This window comes from Triplophysa rosa, linkage group LG20 (genome assembly GCF_024868665.1).
Source record: "Triplophysa rosa linkage group LG20, Trosa_1v2, whole genome shotgun sequence".
Lineage (NCBI taxonomy): Eukaryota > Metazoa > Chordata > Actinopteri > Cypriniformes > Nemacheilidae > Triplophysa > Triplophysa rosa.
This window is the reverse complement of record NC_079909.1, coordinates 12,882,538-12,901,628: the sequence shown is the minus strand read 5'-3', so window position 1 is coordinate 12,901,628 and position 19,091 is coordinate 12,882,538. Positions and strand designations below refer to the sequence as shown.

Below are 19,091 nucleotides of genomic sequence, written 5' to 3'. Positions count from 1 at the left end.
GGCCAAAAGGCTATATTCATATGCTTTGAATATGAAGTTATAGAATTGGAAAAAAATAAGTTGGTGGAAAAAGGTAGGAAAAAACAGGTCTATGCCAGTACTGTTGACCACAATACAATATTTTTTACAAAGCATCATATCTTTTTAACACATTGTAACAACTCCACTTCTGTCAGCCACGCCCCCCTCATAAGCACCTTCTCCCAGCCATTCCCGTTCCCTTTCAACCGGACCTTTAATGTCCACTCCATCACCGGACCCCTTCACCACTCTAGAGCCCTTCACAGACCCCTTTTCGGACATGGACTATGACATCTCCTCCTTATGCAGCTCTGCCAGGATGGCATGTCTCTGGAGAGGTATGCGGAAGATTTCTTCGAGGCGTGCAGACTGGTGAGTTGGAGCTACCCTGAAATTAACCATTTATTTCTGTCTGGACTGGATGATGAGCTACTTGCTCTCATTATGCTTCCTGACCCAGATTAATACCCTCTGGAGGATTTTATTAACCGAGTCCTCCAGGCGGTGGGGTGTGAATTCTAAGTCAGGAAAAGTGATGAGTGCGAGTACAGTAATCATCCGGTTCCAGCCTTAAATGGGGTGGTTGTTTTGGCTCACCCGGGATGCGTGCCTGAATCCTCCGCAGCCCAGCTCTCAGCGACTGCGCCTGTTTTCGCCCTGGAGCCTAAGCCCCGAGACGCAGCTGACCAGGTGCGTGAGCTGGCAACACTGTGCACCACCGTGGGAGTACTGTTGGACTTCGATGGAAGCCCCGCCCATATTCCCACCGCTGAGGGTGAGCTGCAAATGGTCTCTGGACTTTTAGACTAGACTACTGATGTAGACTTTTGGCTGCTCCCTTCCCCGCTGGTCCCGCCCAGCGCTTTCACGTCCCCGCTGGTCCCGCCCAGCCTTCCCATGTCCCCGCTGGTCCCGTCCAGCCTTGCCATGTCCCCGCTGGTCCCGCCCAGCCCTCCCTCAGCAGCCAACATTCCTTCCCCAGTCTCCAGGAAGCTTACGCCCTCCCTCCCTCTGCCTCCTCTGTCTTCATTAGCCAGTTTGTCAGCCCTAGATCTGTTGGCACCCGGAAATCCCTCAGCTCATGACCCTCAGGATCTCCAACCACCAACTACCCCTGAAATGGAGTCTCCCATGTCTACGCCGTCTGCCTACGAGACCCTGACTCCACCTCAGTCTTCCGACCCAGCGGCTACACCTCGGCTCCTGCCTCCCTCGTCTCCGCCGTGGCCCATCATCCCACTGGCTCCACGAGGCTCCCTTGTCCCTCCGGGTCCACCTTGGTCAGTCGTCGACCATCCGCCGCCTAGGGGCTTCTATCTTCTGGCTACGCATCATCTCTCCTTACCTTTGGCTCTGTCAGGGAACTCCTAACCTTCGGCTCTGCCCACATCCACAGTCGCTCTGGCTCCGATGCGGTTGCCTGTCAAGTATTCAAAGAAGATATAGATTTTAAGTAGTTTTTTGAATGTTGTGAGAGAAGTGGTTGACCGGACTGAGTTGGGAAGAATATTCCACCAGCAAGGAGTTGTTAAGGAGAATGAGCCAGAAAGTGATTTACTGCCCTTTTGAGAAGGCAACACTAGAGGCCACTCGTTTGCTGAACGCAGGGTTCTTAATGGGGTGTAGGATTGTAGGAGGGTGTGAAAGTATGCCGGTGCAGATTAGTGACTTAAATCTGATACAGGCTATTCAACCGGTAGCCAGTGGAGAGAGATGAAAAGGGGTGTCACATGAGCCCTTTTTAGTGGTTTGATAGCCTTTGCTGGAAGACCAGCAAGGAGAGCATTGCAGTAGTCCAACCTTGAGATTAAAAGGGCCTGGACAAGGAGCTTTGCCACATACTCAGTGAGATAGGGTCTAACCTTTCTAATGTTAAATAAGGAAGATCAGACCGTGTTGTCTTTGCAATGTGATCATTGAAGGACAGCTGGTCATAAAATATGACTCCTGGTTCCTGGCTGTTTTGGAAGTAGTGATTGTGCTACAGTGGTATCGTCTGGGTGAAATGAGATGTAAATCTGAGTGTCGTCAGCATAACAGTGATAGGAGAAGCCAATGTGCCCGTATGATGGGTCCCAAGGATGTTGTGTAGATGGAGAAAAAGAGTGGTCCAAGCACCGATCCCTGAGGGACCACAGTGATCATGTGGTGAGCAGTCTCACTGGACCTTTAATTTCATGGACTACACTCCGTTCACGCCATGATTACACCCGCACCTGATTCACATTCCCTTGGACGCTATATATACCCTGTCTTTTGTTATGTTCATTGTCAGGTCTAGTTGTATAGTTGTGCTGTATGTTTGCTAGTTCCGATCTCTCTTTGCTTTCCCATGGATGTTTACTTACCTGTGGATGTACCTGTGGATGTGATTCTGTTTTACCTACCCGTGGATGTACCTGTGGATGTTTTATTACCTGTTGGATTATTACCTGTCGTATGTTCATCTGTTGACCCATGCATTAGACCACCACTTCACCTTACTCCGTGTGTGGCTTCATCCTTCAGTCTGTCTGGAAGTGTTATACACATCACATATACATACATAAAAACATAGGCAAGATTTTACAGAATACAGATGTAACTTTGTCATCACAGCCATCTGTGTCAATACTTGTCAATAATTTAAGGGGAAGATATTAATGTATGAACAGACTACATTATTTTAAATGTAGAATAAACGTAACGAGGAGGTTTAAGATGACTGTAAAGGGAATGAGGATACAAAGAAAATGTAAGGATTCTGACTTGTGCGATTTTAAACAGTAATGCTATGGAAGTGCTTTGTTTCATTTCTTCATGACATTTGAAGAAAGCTACTATTAAAAGTTGTGACAGATATCAAAGATTTGCGATTGTGAACAGTTAAAGGGAAAGCAACCGCAAAAGCAGCTTGGAGACGTTAAGTATGAGAACAAGTGGGTATACGCTAATATCGATCTTTAGAAGTCGTTATACGCAAACAGCGCTGTAGAAAAAGTAAGCATACGGCATATGTGTGCATATGGGCCCGACTACAAAGACTGCAAAGTTTAGACCTGCGAATCACAAATATCCATTACTGGAAGGACTAAATAATTAGGAAGAAAGGGCCACGGTCAAGTTATATATTTTTTAGCATATAAATTCAAGAACATGCACATCTCAGTACCAATTTAGAACTATATAACTTGTAATCCTGCATGTGTTAAAGAGTAAATCTGTCTGTGCTCTCAGATCAGTACTGGTACAGACTGACCCTCAGGCCATGTGTGTTTGATTCTGTCTGGTACAGATCTCTTTCAATCGATTCCAGGGGGCTCTTATTCAGCCAATTAAAATCTTGCTGTGTGCCCCGAGAGAAGCTTCTTTAAGTAAGCTCACAGCTCCTGATGTGTTTCTAATTATTAAGCTAATTGTTTGTTGTTTAAAGAATCAGTTCACCACATAAAAAAATCTGTAATTTACTAAAGTCAGTTCTTTCTTTTTTGGAACACAAAAGGAGGTAATTTAATAAATATCTGGTTGGGTGGGTTCAATACAATAGTGGATTACCTCACTTGTTGGTGTAATGTTTAAGGAAACACACAAGAGGGTCAGTAAAAAACTGCCTTTGATTATTTTCTAAGATCTAACAGTATAAAAATTCATGCACCTATACAGAAAAATAAGTCAAATGAGTTTGGTATGACATAAATCTGAGTAAATGATTGTAATTGTCTATTTTTTATTGTTGCTGTGAATTTCAAAAAGTTTTCAAAGTCTTAAAGTGTACACTATATCTGAATGAATGGCCAAATGAACAGATGCTAATGTAAACCGATTCTGCCAAAGGGAAAAATAAACTCTTGATGAGAGACAGATACACCTGTCATGCAAACTAATGGTCCACACAAAAAACATAAGTTAAGTTTCAGGCCACTAAAAATCTAGTGCATGTAAGGGTAGCCAGCTAATCTGTTTTCTTCAGCGAGTTGAGAAAATCCAATTTTGGAAATCTATAATTCCATAAAAGTTAATAAGCAGCCACAAAGCCTGCTGAGCTCCCGAGGGAACGGGATAGATATGGAGGGAGAGAAAGTGAGAGAGGGTAATTGGTGGATGTGAGCTGAAGTCAGAGAAAGACCATATAACATTCTGGTGGGAAAAGCCTGAGGGTGCTGTTGAGGAGACTGTCAAGAATAGCGAAGAAATTCTATTTTAAAAGTGAGCAAAAGAAATATGCTCACATATACGGTATTTAAACAATATGTCTCTCATAAATGGAGAAAAGAAATCTGAAAGAGACACTCTATACATACATACAGTAGTGGCCAAAAGTGACCTGCGGAGGGAAAACATTTGCTTTCAGTGCCCCCTCAGGTTAAATTAATCCATCAAAATATGTAGTGTATCAACCTGATCTCGAGGGAATTCGTAACTATTTTATAAGGTGGCTTATTCGTATGAATTTGTACGTTGTGAATCGTACAAAACATACGATTACTAGGATAAAAGCAATACCGAAGCCCCACCCCTAACCCATCCCCAAAACCTAACGTCACTGGTGCGAAAGCGAACCATACTAAAATGTACGAATGAGATAGCCAAAACATTGTAAAATAGTTATTGCCCTGAGATTGTGTTGGGTGTATTGTATAAAATGGAACAAAATGTAGTTTTGAAAAAAATACTAACTACAGTGTATCAGAGAATATGGGTTTTCTGTATTTTATTACGTAGAATCTGCACAGAAAAACAAAACAAAATTAAAATAAAAAATATTTTGTTGATCCTCTCTTGGTTTTGACTACACACTACAGTCATTCCCCTGGGCCTTGACTCAGTACACTTTGTGCTTGTCCATTTTTTTTCAATTTCTTCTAAAACCAAAGCATATGTTTACACTTCAAGCGCAATTTACACTGTAAAAAAATCTGCAAAACTGAAAATTTACCAAAACATTTCTAGTGATTGACTTTTTATGAAACTTTAACTTAGCCAACTGAAAAATGTAGATTACTAGAACATTTTTGATGAGGCCTGAATTTATTTATACATTTGACAACAGAGATTTTTACTTTTGAATCTTAATGGTTGTTGCCCTTCGTCTCACATTTAGCAACCAAGTGAAAACATCGACCATTTAATCTACAGTATACGGTTAAAATCCATTTGATCTTGAGTCAACTTAAACAGCTCAAAACACTTTGATTGCAAGTTCTGTTTCTGATCAAAGATTGATGTTCTCTATGACCGGTCCTGATGTAATTACAGATCTCAGCTGGGCACCTGCAGTATCTTGGCACTGCTTTGTAATAATGCATTCACATCACTTTCTGCCTCAGAGGGCAACGCCAGAGGAGCTGTGCTTCAAATCACTCATCAAAGATTTCCAGTCAGCTATTAACATTTAAGACCATCGACATGAGCTCAAATTATACTTTAGATTCATGTCATGTTTTGTTCTCAGCATCTCATGAAAACAAGAGCATGTGTCTTAAATAGAAGAGTCATAGGGTTGCTATGGACTCGACTAGTGCCGGGACTATTTAATGTAATCACACTTGAGAGGGGTGTTGTAATGCTAATAGATTACAATCGAAGAAGGCCAAACCAGAGAGCGAGTGAGACTTAACCCTCACCTTCAATGCGACTGGATGATAAAGGCTAGTCATGCTGGCTAGCCTCTTATGAACGTGCTCAGTTTCTGGACCTGTCAGTCTTCATCTGTGAGGTTATCCAATTATATGCTTCTAATGCTGGTGTACACTGTAAATCCATTATTTGGTCTTATAAGCAAGTAAACACCCACATAGTCCAATAATTTGTGATGTCTAGTCTTTAAATTAGGTAAAGATATGAGAATACTACTGAATCCCAGTCGTATATGCAAATTAACCCTAAATAGCTCCCTCTCAGGAACTAAGAAATTGAGATCAAACTTTTTTATTGCTGTCAGAAGGTCCCAAATGAGCAGCTTCATTCAGCTCCAAAGTTACTGCTGAACTACTTTAAAGTATCTTATAAAAGAGAGAGAATGTTTCGCATGTCTGAAAAAATACAGCCATGCTAAACTCACACAGCTTCTGTCTCAGCACCCAAAGCAGCAAGCCATTCATTAGTCTTTGCGTGTACTACATGTTGTAGGACCCGGTCCACAGCTCAGGTTCAGACAGCAGCAGAAAATAGGCCAGTTGATGTGGGGTTGAATGGAGCCAGTGAACATTAAATAATAAATTATTGATCTCTGAGCCTCCATCACCTCTGACATTACCTCATAGCCTCACACAGCAAATACAAGAGCGTGCTCACTGATGAATATTTAACCCTATGGATCTCTAGCCCTCAATTCATTTCAGAAACCTGCTCGACCGAGAGAGTTACTCTCTATAAAACATGGAAAATGAGTCATGCAGCCTTTTATGCTGGTGACGACTCAAGATACTTTTGGTGAAGCCTTTAAATGGTCCAAAATCTCGCACAACCACACAAAACAAACTGTGTCTGAAACAGCTGAAGTATGAAACAGTTCAGTCAAAATGCCACATGACCACATGCAAGAGGGATGAATTGTTGAGATATAAAACACAAAGATGTTTGCTCTTTTATAGCTCCGGAGATTGTCGAGTTCTCAGTTGTTTTTCATCTAAGTGAAAAAAGTTTCAGATATTTCTCCTTAAATTGCGTAGGAGAAATAAAAACAGAAGCAAATGAGACAATTGTGATTGCATACGTAAAGTATTTTGGATTTGGGTCAATTTGATGAGAAAATTTGGGGTTCATATTAAAATCTTCAATAATATTGATTTTTAAATGCAGACTTGTCAGATCTGAGCTCATTGTTGAGATCTCCAATGGAGACATTTGTGAGATTTCGGAGTCTTTTTTCAGGAGAAATATGCAAGATTAGTGTGTTTTAGCAAAAGTTTCTCTTAACCTTCGTCTCTATCTCATTAATGTTTAGGAGAAATAATTTAGATTTTACATTGAAAATGTGGTTAGAAATATAGTTTAACAGGAATTAATGAATCTCACTTTACACCTACTAAAGTCATCCGTATAGTTCAGGTAAGGGAGATATAGCTCCTCAGCTAGATGGTTCACCAAAAATTTAAAGATTTAAAATGATCTAATGAAAAAAGATTTACTCACCCTCATTTTGTTACAAACCCATATTAATTATTCTCACAAAAGAAGATATTAATGAAAGATTAAATGAGTGATATATTAGAGAATGATATCCTCAGTTTTCCTGTGAAATAACTTTTTTTTGAGTGAATTGAATGTGAAAATTCAAATGTTTTATTTGTATAGTTTACCAATTTACCACAAAATGCACCGGTGCATCAATAGTTATTCTTAAAATGCAATATATACATTCAACTGAGATTGCTAGCCACGCAAACACCCTTCGTACAGATTTGTGCACCTTAAATTTAAGGAGAGTCAAAGAAGAGCCACTTCAACAATGGAGAAATACACCTGTGCATGCTTTTCACAGCAGACTGTGATAGTACCGAGCATAAATGAGGCACAAAGGCACGTACCTCACTGATGCCTACCTCCTCTGAAGCGACACAGGAATCCTTCCCAAGAAACAAAGCAACTATAGGAGTCGAGCGTGATGATTCGTCACCTGTTCAGTCCACACCAGACCACCTCTGACTCGGCTCCCCCTCCGCCAGCCGTGCGAGTGGGCTCTCATAGCTGGTCCCCTGATATAGACACACTGAGAGGTTAAAAGAAGGAGGCGTGGTTCAGTAGGAGATAAATAAAAGAGGGCGGGAATGGAAAGAAGTCCCTCAATCTACAATTCAATTCGGTCCACTCCCACTCGCCAAACACACTCTTTCTGTTTCCTTCACACAGTTACTCTTCCCCTCATGCATATTAACACGTTCCCGTTTGCCTCATTCTCCCACAAACGGGTGAAACTCTATCACTCTCGCTTTTCGCTCTCCGTGCTCTCCCTCAGACTATGTTTTTCCCAGTTTTTCTGGGAGTCTCTCCGAGCCGGTATTCATACGGCGGCAGTGTGACTGAATCAGGGCAGCTCTAGCCATCTGTCGGAGCCTCAGAGCTTCACCCATTCACACGGCTTCTACAGCTGCGAGCATGCCGGAGAGGAAAGAAAAGAAGGGGAGGGGATATGGGATCAATCTTGAAGCAGGAGGGCAGGGGACTGGAATTGCAGCGTACAGAGACAGTATTTATTGAGTTGGCAACTATCAGAAGCAGAGCAGGGCTGTTTTACAGGGGCACGGATAAATGGCAAAGTTGAGCGGTCCAAGAACCAACAAAACAACAGAAAAAAGAAGAGCGGACACAATCAGATGCATACAGATGAACCTTAAGAACAAATAAATACATAGACTGTTGTTTGTATAAGAAAAGCAATATTCAGCGCATAGCTTACTGTATCCAGATCTTGACATCACACAATTGCCTCGTTTTTCAAAATCCTGTCACGTTGTGTAAATTGAGCAAAAAAAACTGATAAACGCCACACACTCACCTGCTCACCAAGCCAGGCGTCTCTGTACATCTCTGTAATAATGTCAGCCACGCGTATATTGGTTTACTGGCAGCCATCATCTCTCACAATAAAAGTGCCAGTGTCACGTATCCGCACCCTCAGGAGTCCCGCGATGAAATCAGTCACTGTCTCCGGGACGCGCTCATGATGGATACCTCTGTTTATTTGCGTTTGCAGGTTATTTATTTGCACAGAAGCACAAATGATCAGAGGACATCTAATCACTCATCCACCCCCTCAGACGCACACTCCTCAGAGGCTGTAGGCAGCGTTATTATTGTAACCTATATGAAACTGGAGTTGCAGTTAAACTTTAAAGTTTTCTTACAGTTTTGCTGACGTCAAACGGATTCGATTTTAATTATGAAGTGAATTATGAAATGCACAACAATATTTAGTATTTGCAATAAATAAGATCGCATTTACAATCCCCAGAGAAATAAACAGAGATGTAAAAAAATAAGGTGTTAAGGTTCAAAAGTTTGGCTCGAAGAAATGTTTAAGGAGAGACTATTATAATAGTAAGCGGGCACCGGGCGGCGGGCAGCTAGACCAGCCCGTGAGACGGACATGTTTTCCTAGGTGACATGCACACAAACCCTTATCGCTGAATGGAAAATTTATTAATGGATTAAGATGTTGTCTGGATTCAGATCAGTTCATAACGTTACTGCATTCGGTTCCTCAGCACACAGAGAGGTGAGCAGGTGTCAAAATTCCTCCTGAGGACACATTTTGTACTTCATAGAAAGTAAAGCTTTGACCGAGTGAGTTTGGAAAAGTCACTTTTTGTCCATTTGTTGAAAACATTCACTACGTTACCAATCGAGCGTTTAATTTGAATTTTTCTTAAACCCCTTCAATCTACAGACGGTTTCAGCGGCAACAACAAACAAACGTTGTGTGGCCGTCAGCGCCTGGCCGGTGGCCCAAAGTTAACTTCCGGTAGACCTCCTCAAAAAAATAAATAAGTGTTGAGTAGTTTTAATATAATTTAATACAATTAATATACAATAAAATATGAACACACATTATTTAAAATATAAATTACATATAAAATAAATGTTTATATTATAACCAAACACAGACCGGAAGTTAACTTTGGGCCATGCGCGTGAAATCGCCTGTAGTCTTAAATGTTAAAATTCAGTTTTGTAGATCAAAAAAACATAACTAGATACGCATATCTTTACAGAACTGTATAGAGGATTCAATGTTGTGCTGCTACATACTTTGATTTGTGTAGTTTCAAAGTCTTGACGATTTTGCTATTTATCTAAAATGTTTTATCAAAGAATATGTACATGTGTATCCATGCTTTTAACTGGTTCTGTAAGAATGTTTTTTTGCATTTTGAGCATCCACTGGCCTTCATCTTAAAGCCACTTTTGGTTCCTGTGGGCATCGTTGTTCACTCAACAAATAAATAAGGCTGAATAATGTTTGCTCTGATTTTCCTAAAAGACGACTATGTTCCATCCTGCTGGGCCATTGTCCTTGGCAAGCACTCAGCATTGAAATGAATGTGTTTCTCTCCATGCAGCATGTTCCTTACTGATAAAAACGTCTGCTGTCAGCTCGGGTCTGAGAGGGAGAGGACTTTGTGCAAATTAGACCGACCGCTCTCTATCTTTGAAAGCAGTCCATTCTGTATGGCCATTTTATTTTTGTTCAGGTCTGAATCCCTCCTCCATCACCCCGCGTTGCCTCTTCTAAACTGCCTCTCTTTTATTATTTCAGACGGCTGAAAGAGCTTCTCTATCCATCAGTTGATGCCCTTGTGGTCACCATGGCTACATTAGGGTAAGATCTGCCCATTACAATAGAACTGAATGGTGGTGCCTTAAATATTTAGGGAAAACACAGAGGTTTGAGAAGCAAGTGGATTACTGCCAGTGTTGGGTGTAACTAGTTACTAAGTAATTAGTTACTGTAATTTAATTAGTTTCCCCTTGAAAAGGTAAAGTATGGGATTACTTTATTTTTATGTAATTTAATTACAGTTACTTCTGATGTAATTGAACTAAAAACTGTGTAATATATTCAATAGTGGAAATGACATCAAAATGATGAGTCTAACTTTAAAATGTATGCTTTAATGTATCATTCTCACATTTGTATACTTTGGTCAGTTAATAAGAATAATTTATGTAGTTATTTATTATGTATTTGAATGAATTAAATAAGCCGTTTCATGTCTATCCTTGAATCAATTCTAATCAAGGTTTTGATATAAGATATAGAAAGTAATTAGTAATAAGTAATTAAATACTTTTTGGAGACAGTAATTTGTACAGTAATCTAATTACACTATTGAATATGTAACTAGTAACTAGTAATTCATTACTTTTTCAGAGTAATTTACCCAACACTGATTACTGCTGTGTACTACTACTGTGTGTTTCTCCTGACTTTGCAAAGATATAAGGATTAAGGCATGCCAATTTATAAAGTCCCTATGGATTAGCAATGACTATTATTTAAAATGTAAAAAATCTGAGACACAATTTACCTTATTTACACTTGAACACAATTCATGCATACAAGCAAGGGCGTCGATTTGGGTAGGGACGGTATGTAATCTAGTTACCCAATATCCAGGGAACACTAATTTGTCTCTACCAATAATTTCGACCAAATAATTAATCTAAATTTATGTATAACCACTGATGTCCATCTGTGTCTTGTGTTTTTTTACCTATTACTTATTTTATTCAACATTTATTTTTTCCAGAAATCATTTAATTGAAGTTAAACATATTTTACAACTGCTGTTTGTGAATCACAAATGGTTAAATCTCGTTCTCTGCAATGAGTCCCGCCTCTCCACACTCTCTTCTAAAAGTCTCTAGAAGAATCCGCCGCATACCTCATTAAATACACAGCATTCCAACAAACAACTTAGAAGTCATTATCACCAACAGCGATAATGTCTATTGTACATCATACTGTCACGTCTAATTCTATTCTGTCTTATTGTTCCACAAGCCACTATTCACTTGACAGACTCAGATTAAAGACATAAATAGTTAATATGACATTTATGAACTGCCGATTATTCCGTGCAATTGCTTGCAAGTCTCACAGCATGACTATATTTCATGCATGAGCGTGCAACATCTGTGAATATGTCATTCGTCCCGACGTGAGTTAAGGACAGATGTCACTGCGGGAAAAGATGCATTGCTGAGTCAGTACAGATGTGAAAGATTCACTTTTAGCAGCATTTCTGAGCTTCCTGCGAAACAATTTACTTAAAAATTGTGATTATTTTTAACTGTTCATCACCTAAGAACAATTTGGCATGTCTATGTGCTTTCTGATCATAGCAAGGCACCAGAATTCACTGTCGGTTTTACAAGTTGTAGTTAGTGTGCATCTGGTGGTAAAGCCTCCTGGAGCTGCATATGCTAGCAGACAAAAAGCAAAGGGCCTCCGGGTCTCTGACGGGGAAAAAACGTGTTTACAGTGGCATCTAATTAGGACTCTCTTTGATAGCCTGTTACTTGTGATGCTCATCTCACATACTAAACAGTGTCCAACTGTGTTTGTAAGGCATATAGGCTTCATCTAAGATACACAGACAGACACTATAGGAGCCTTTCTTACTTTCAGACAGTTCTGCTTGGATTGGCATCTAGTCCTTGTATACCTAATTTATCGCATTCACACACACCACAACTCAAGCAACATAAGTGTAGGAGTCTTTCAACAGAGATCTTGAGTGCCTGTTCAGTGCTCTTGTAAACAATCGAGAACTCTTCGCTCCCACAGTGTCTTGAATTATAAATCTCGATGCTTTCTTGGACCTGTGTAGATTAGCAACCAGTCGTGTTGGCCGTCTTAAATTATTAATGAGTTTTTTGCACCAGATTTTGACCTTCTTTCCAGCACTGTCTACAAACCAAGTTGCAAGCAAGCGGGACGAAGCAATAAAGGCTAAAGGCCCAGAGCCTTTTATAGGAAACATGCCGTCACTGAATGAGAAAGATTGGAGTTCAAATAAAAGTCAAGCCAAACCACTTGAATCTTTGACTGCTGAGTCAAAGGGTCATGGATAATGACTGGTTTGGGAAGAGAAATTGCTTGAGGTAGTAGTAGGGACTTTGAAGAATCAAATGAAGGCAGCCGATGACTTTCTCAACTTTGCAGATCATTGGAATAAAAACAAACAATTAAATAGTCTGAAAGGGCATTGTAAGAACATGCAGCAAAAGAACATCGTTCAAGCAATGAGAATAAAAGATACTGAGGCTACACTGTGAGAATTTGGCACACTGACAATTCAACAAATCTGCAAATAATATTTTCACTCAACATCATTCCTATCCATTTTACCTTTGTGTTTATCTAGTTCTGTAAAATTTTCACAATTCAACACTGCAAAAATATAAATAGCTACCTTAGCTAAGCATTTTTGTCCTGTTTTCCAGTACGAATATATGAAAATTTCGAAATCCAGATTTAGCATTTACTTGATGAGGAAAGTGACCCAAGATATTTATTCTTGTTTTAAAAAAGAACATTAAGGCCCAATTTCACAAACAAGGCTTAATTAAGCAAGGACTATAATTAGTTCCAATAGGATATTTAAGTTACATTTTAAAAATGCTTAAGGAAAAACACATAGCCTAAAGGGTGTACGTCTTGAGACAAAACAATGGCAAAATATTTACTGTTATGCCAGCTCATTCATTTTAGTCTGGGATTAGCGCGTCTACACCGGACGCGACGCGACGCGACCACCGCGCCGTATCCATTGTGGACAAAATGTAAAATTATAATGGGTTCTAATGCGTTTCTAATGTCTTTTGTCGTGTTGCGTCCGGTGTAGACATGGTGTTAAGCCTTGTCTATGAAACCATATGCTTATGCTTAAAACAAGCAAATTTCTTAAAACAAGACTACATTTTCCTTATCAAGTAAATATTTCTTGATTTAAGAATTTTTAGATATTTGTACTACAAAACAGGAAAAGGTGCTTAAGATTTTTTTGCAGTGAAGTGTGAGTCATTCAAGGAATCCTGCACTTTTTAACCTGTAAAATAAAAGATTATATCTTATAGTATCAAAAAATTAACTTTCTAAGCAAAAATTTGAAAGCTGGCACTGAAATTTTGTTCCAGTTTATGATTACGGTTTACTCTATACTGTACCTCCCTCTAGTGGACAATATTGGTTACATTTTTTGCATAATATACCTATATTAAATTTAATTTATTGACTTTGTTTGAAACGTAATGTTGTTTTACATTAAATATAATGATCATATTCTTTGCACAATGTAGCAAAAACAGACCAGCACAGTTAGTATTTTATTTATGTTTCTCAGTTTCGCCTGGCTCATAAAGCCACCAGATGAAAAGCTAGATTCTGTCCATGCATGCACTTTCTTTATGATGCATCCTTGGCTGATAAAATTTCTAATATTTACTGTAGAGTACTATTTCAAATACAATACAACTTAACATCTTGAAATCGAGTTGTACTTTTACTAAATAAATAGCTACTTCAAAGAGTAAACTTTGATGGATTATACTCTGCATGTGGAGGTTTGGCAAGGAGCAATCAATTAAAAATTCAGGTATGTATAGAAGACAGTGTTACAGCCTATGAGAATGTTTACATTAAGGCAAACAATCGGTGCACAGGCATGTAATAAACTCTCATTCAATGCAGACACACAATGGAATCGATGCATTCACACACACAAATACACTTTATAAAGCCAATTTGTAAAGGCTCAACACAAACGACCTTGCACGACCTAGACAGTATATACACTGCTTAAGTTATCGAACATTACCACCTGTGCCAGCATCACCATAATGTCAACAGTCAATAGCGCAAAACCTATCAAACAACAACTGGGAATATGTGGATCAAAAACATGGGGCTGTTTTCAATCGATTTCCTTTGACTTAAATAGGGTGACCCATGGGCCAATGACAAGGCTGAAAATAACACAAGGCATACCGCAGATAAACACAAAAACAGCAACTACAGTGTTTGCCCTTCATATTTCTCTCATCAAAGTCATTCGTGGTTGGTATCATGGTGGCATTCGGCAATGCTGTTTGGAGGAATGAGAGTCACACAGGTCCTCGTTTTTAACTTCAGTGTCTCAGATGAGTTCATGGAATAAGACAAGGCCTTAGGTTTCAAAGGCTTTTCATTGGTACTGTCTATAGTCCCCAAATGAAGAAGCAGGCATTGGAGCAGGCTCTTCTGCCAACTGTGGACCTGTAGAAAAAAAGATGATGTTAGTTTAGCCATTTCAATTTACATATTAAAATATGCACTGTGATTCATTCCAACTTGGCACACTTACCAGTTGGGAATTGTGAGGAGGCAAACCTGGTGAGCAGAATTCCTGCACCTTCTATTAATGCAAGCAGTATACCTCCCATTGCTGCTGAGCCAACCATAGCCACAGGCCCATCTGTAACACCACAGAGATGATTAATACCCTAAATGCCACATAAACACAAACCAGACTATCCATCTTTGGGATCTGACTTACTTCTTGCTGCTAAAATGGCTCCTGTCATCGCTCCACTTGTGATTGAGTTCCAGGGGTCCTCTTTACCCCTCACCTTCACCAGCCCACAGTCGATCATGGAGAAAAGTCCACCCCACACAGCAAAGCTCCCTAGCCATGCAGGAAAACGTCAAACGTTTTTAAATGTTATGCAAATGCATATTTGCATGTTCATGGACAAAACATAACCAGTCTAAAGGATGATGATGAGTACAGTTTTTTCATGGCTGGTATCCATTTAAAGATATTTAAGATATCGTCACTGTTGAACTGAAAGCCTATCTTTAAAACTGCCACATTACAGAAAATGAAGGAAAAAAATATTTAACACTGTTGTCAAAGTTGGCAAGCACTTTCAATAATTTTATTGGGTACACATTTGCAAAGCCCACAGACCCACATTAAGGGTTACCAGTCATTTATTCATGAAAAAAATAAACTAATAAAAAAATGGAGCTATGATGTTTCAGTCCGAAATGCAACTGTGTATAGTAAACAGCTTATGTAATGTCTTTGTCTTTATTTACAGTGCTGTGAAAAAGTATTTTCCCCTTTCCTGATTTTAGTTGTTTTTGCATATTTGTCATGCTTAAATGATCCAGATCATCAAACAAATTGTAATATTACACAAAGAAAACCAGAGTAAATACAAAATGCAGTTTTTAAATGATGGTTTTATTTATTAAGGGAAAAAACAATCCAAACATTTCTGACCCTATGTGAAAAAGTAATTGCCCCCTAAACCTAATAACTAGTTGTGCCACCCTTGGCGGCAACAACTGCAATCAAGCGTTTGCGATAGCTCGCAATGAGTCTTTCACATCGATGTGGAGGAATTTTGGCCCACTCTTCATGTTTTAATTCAGCCACATTGGAGGGTCTTCGAGCATGAACAGCCTTTTTAAGGTCATGCCACAGCATTTCAATTGGATTTAAGTTCGGACTTTGACTAGGCCACTCCAAAACCTTTATTCATTTTTTTTGGACTTTTGGCTGGTGTGTTTTGGATCATTGTCCTGCTGCATAACCCAAGTGCGTTTAAGCTTGAGGTCACAAGCCGATGGCCGGACATTCTCTTTTAGGATTTTCTGGTAGAGCACAGAATTCATGGTTCCATCAATTATGGCTAGTCGTCAAGGTCCTGAAGCTGCAAAGCAGCCCCAGACCATCACACTACCTCCACCATGTTTGACTGTTGGTATGATGTTCTTTTTATGAAATGCTGTTAGTTTTACGCCAGATGTAACGGGACACACACCTTCCAAAAAGTTCAACCTTTGTCTCATCAGTCCACAGAATATTTGCCCAAAAGTTTTGGGGATCATCAAGATGTTTTTTTAGCAAATGTGAGACGAGCCTTTGTGTTCTTCTTGGTCAGCAGCGGTTTTCGCCTTGGAACTCTCCCATGGATGCCATTTTTGCACAGTCTCTTTCTTATTGTAGAATCATGAACACTGACCTTAACTGAAGCGAGAGAGGCCTGCAGTTCTTTAGATGTTGTTCTGGGATCTTTTATGACCTCCTGGACGAGTCGTCGTTGTGCTCTTGGAGTAATTTTGGTAGGCCGGCCACTCCTGGGACGGTTTACCACTGTTCCATGCTTTTCCATTTGTGGATAATGGCTCTAACTGTGGTTCGCTGGAGTCCCAATGCCTTAGAAATGGCTTTGTAACCCTTTCTAGACTGATACATTTCAATTACTTTGTTTCTCATCTGTTTTTGAATTTCTTTAGATCGCGGCATGATGTGTTGCTATTTGAGATCTTTTAGACTACTTCAGTTTGTCAGACATGTTCTACTTAAGTGATTTCTTGATTCAACAGGTCTGGCAGTAATTAGGCTCGAGTGTGGCTAGTAAATTTAACTCAGTTATTCAATTTATCACAGTTAATTCATGATTTACGAAGGGGGCAATTACTTTTTCACATAGGGTCAGAAATGTTTGGATTGTTTTTTCCCTTAATAAATAAAACCATCATTTAAAAACTGCATTTTTTATTTACTCTGGTTCTCTTTGAGTAAGAATTTTTTTTGATGATCCGAATCATTTAAGCATGACAAATATGAAAAAAAAATCCAGAAGGGGGCAAATACTTTTTCACAGCACTGTATGTGTAATGCCAACACCTAACTATCTTTACATAATTTTGGCATGCATGCGACGAAAACTTTACCTCCTAGTTGTGGCGCCCTGGTCCTTATAGCAGTCAAACTACCTCTTAGTCTGTGATTCATGCCCTGAAGAGATTAAAACACCAGCATAGTATATGGGTTCCAGAAGCAATACAGAAAGTTCAACTTCAAATAACTGTAAAACTGCTAGCATAAAAGTTTATTCAGCCGCAAAGAGAATCACTTACAGCAGGAGAGTTTCTAAAGCCTTTAACTGCCTGAAACACCCCTCCACCGATGACCCCCATAGTGAAAGCACCACCACAGTCGTCCACTATCCTCCAGGGGCTGAGAAACAGTACAGGTCATGATTATAAGGACAATCAAAACTCTCAGTAATTATACTGTTTTAAACAAAAGTACTGTGTCTGTACAATGATGGTATCACATAGTCATACTATGGGACTCAAAGATTATATTTTAATCGAATTCATTTATATTTAGCATTTTAACGAGAAGCATTGTAATGTTGCGAGATACAAAAAAAAAAAAACACATGTAAAACTAGATAAACAATTAAATAAATGTGTTACTTGCATAAGTGCTTAAGAGCTAACGAGTTATTGCTGGTCATGTAACAGACGTACTCACAGGATTACAAACGTATAAATTTGTAATATATTTTTTCGTACACTTTAAAATACCCTAGTATAAAAGATGAATAATAAACTCAAAGTAACGACAAAATTCACTGATAACAAATGCCGACAGAGCAAGGTCATGTGCCAGACTGACAGCATGAAGCCTGTACGTTAACTGTTACTGAAGGACATGAAGCTATGTAACAAGCAAACATCGCAACACTTTATATTTCCAACGTCAAACAGTCTGGCAATAAAATCTCAGATTATAAATATGAAGATTTATTCTACTCGTTCTGCTGGATGTAAAAAGCAGTTTTTATTAGAAATTGTCGGTTTACCACGGCTCTCTCGCGTACTCCTCCATTTTGTTCTTTTCCTGTTCCTGCTGACGTAATCAGACACGTGCAGTTGCGGATGACATCAGTTTTCTTCGCGTGCTCTTTTGGATTTTTCTCTCCTTGTCGCAGTATAAAACTCCCTCTAGTGGCGGTTTTCGGTGGTTGCACTGAAATGGGAAATAGACAGGTCTACCAACCTACTGTGATGTTCAAAATGAGATACAATTGAAAACTTTAATTTTCTATCGAGATCTCTATAGAGATTTTCAATTCTACCTCATCCAGAGATTCTCTTTATCTTAAAAACTCTGTATGCATTATGCATTAAAACACAAGAATCTCTCTCTTTCCATTAGGCCTATGTCTCCTACAATCATTACTCTTATAGTCAGACACGCTGTTGGCTATGATCCTATTATTAGGAAGGGGAAAGGAATGAGATGCAGACTGAGGCTGTATCGAGAAATTACCAAATATAGGCATTTCATGAGTACTGAGGGTTAGTCCAGGGCAATCAAAATATAAACTAGCGTGCTGTGGTTACAATCAACAGACTGAGTCCATTTCTAAAGGGATAAACAACATACCTTTGAGCAACCGACACTGGTGCTACATGGTGCTTTTGTCTTGTACCATCTAAGCATCTGCCACTTCACAGAGAGCAAAAATCTACAATAAAATACTATTTATGACTTTAACTGCTAAACATAACAACAATGATGGTGTTACATTGCATTGTATTCATCGATACATTATATCCATTGATGTGTGAAAATGAAGATCCCACTTGACTCTCAATGTAATTTGCTTTGCTTCATTTTTTTATCACCACCCTACATAGTGTACATGTATTGTCCTTTATTCTAGCGAGCCAATGAGCTAATGAGCAGAGAATTGCATTATATAATGCATTAGATCACTGGCTTTCCATGCCCAAT

The 19,091-nt window shown here is 39.3% G+C and overlaps 2 protein-coding genes across 6 annotated transcripts in view; both read right to left on the bottom strand.

Annotated features, from left to right (window-relative positions):
- Window positions 1-8,768, bottom strand: part of sulf2a (sulfatase 2a) — a 30,095-nt gene extending 21,327 nt beyond the window's left edge. Inside the window, exons 1-2 of one of the 5 annotated variants that reach the window (XM_057362427.1) lie at window positions 8,498-8,768; window positions 7,530-7,711 (exon numbers count right to left, since the gene is read on the bottom strand). The gene's annotated coding sequence lies outside the window, so the exon portion shown is untranslated. Of the gene's footprint in view, window positions 1-7,529; window positions 7,980-8,497 lie in introns of those variants that run through there. The other 4 variants (XM_057362431.1, XM_057362430.1, XM_057362432.1 and 1 more) reach the window with 4 other exon arrangements.
- Window positions 8,769-13,820: 5,052 nt separating this feature from the next.
- timm17a (translocase of inner mitochondrial membrane 17 homolog A (yeast)) lies at window positions 13,821-18,250 on the bottom strand. Its single transcript, XM_057361983.1, has 6 exons — window positions 18,154-18,250; window positions 17,420-17,519; window positions 17,234-17,297; window positions 15,042-15,170; window positions 14,850-14,960; window positions 13,821-14,761 (listed from the first exon to the last, which is right to left on the bottom strand). Exons 1-6 carry the CDS (start codon window positions 18,177-18,179, stop codon window positions 14,691-14,693), a joined length of 501 nt encoding a protein of 166 aa, XP_057217966.1. The 5' UTR covers window positions 18,180-18,250; the 3' UTR covers window positions 13,821-14,690.
- Window positions 18,251-19,091: the final 841 nt, after the last annotated feature.

Coding starts and splice junctions, on each gene's coding strand:
- timm17a (XM_057361983.1), bottom strand. CDS start 18,179: ATGGAGGAGTACGCGAGAGAGCCGTG. Junction 17,298..17,419: donor GCTTTAGAAACTCTCCTGCT/GTAAGTGATTCT, acceptor TAATCTCTTCAG/GGCATGAATCACAGACTAAG. Junction 14,762..14,849: donor CTCCTCACAATTCCCAACTG/GTAAGTGTGCCA, acceptor TTTTTTCTACAG/GTCCACAGTTGGCAGAAGAG.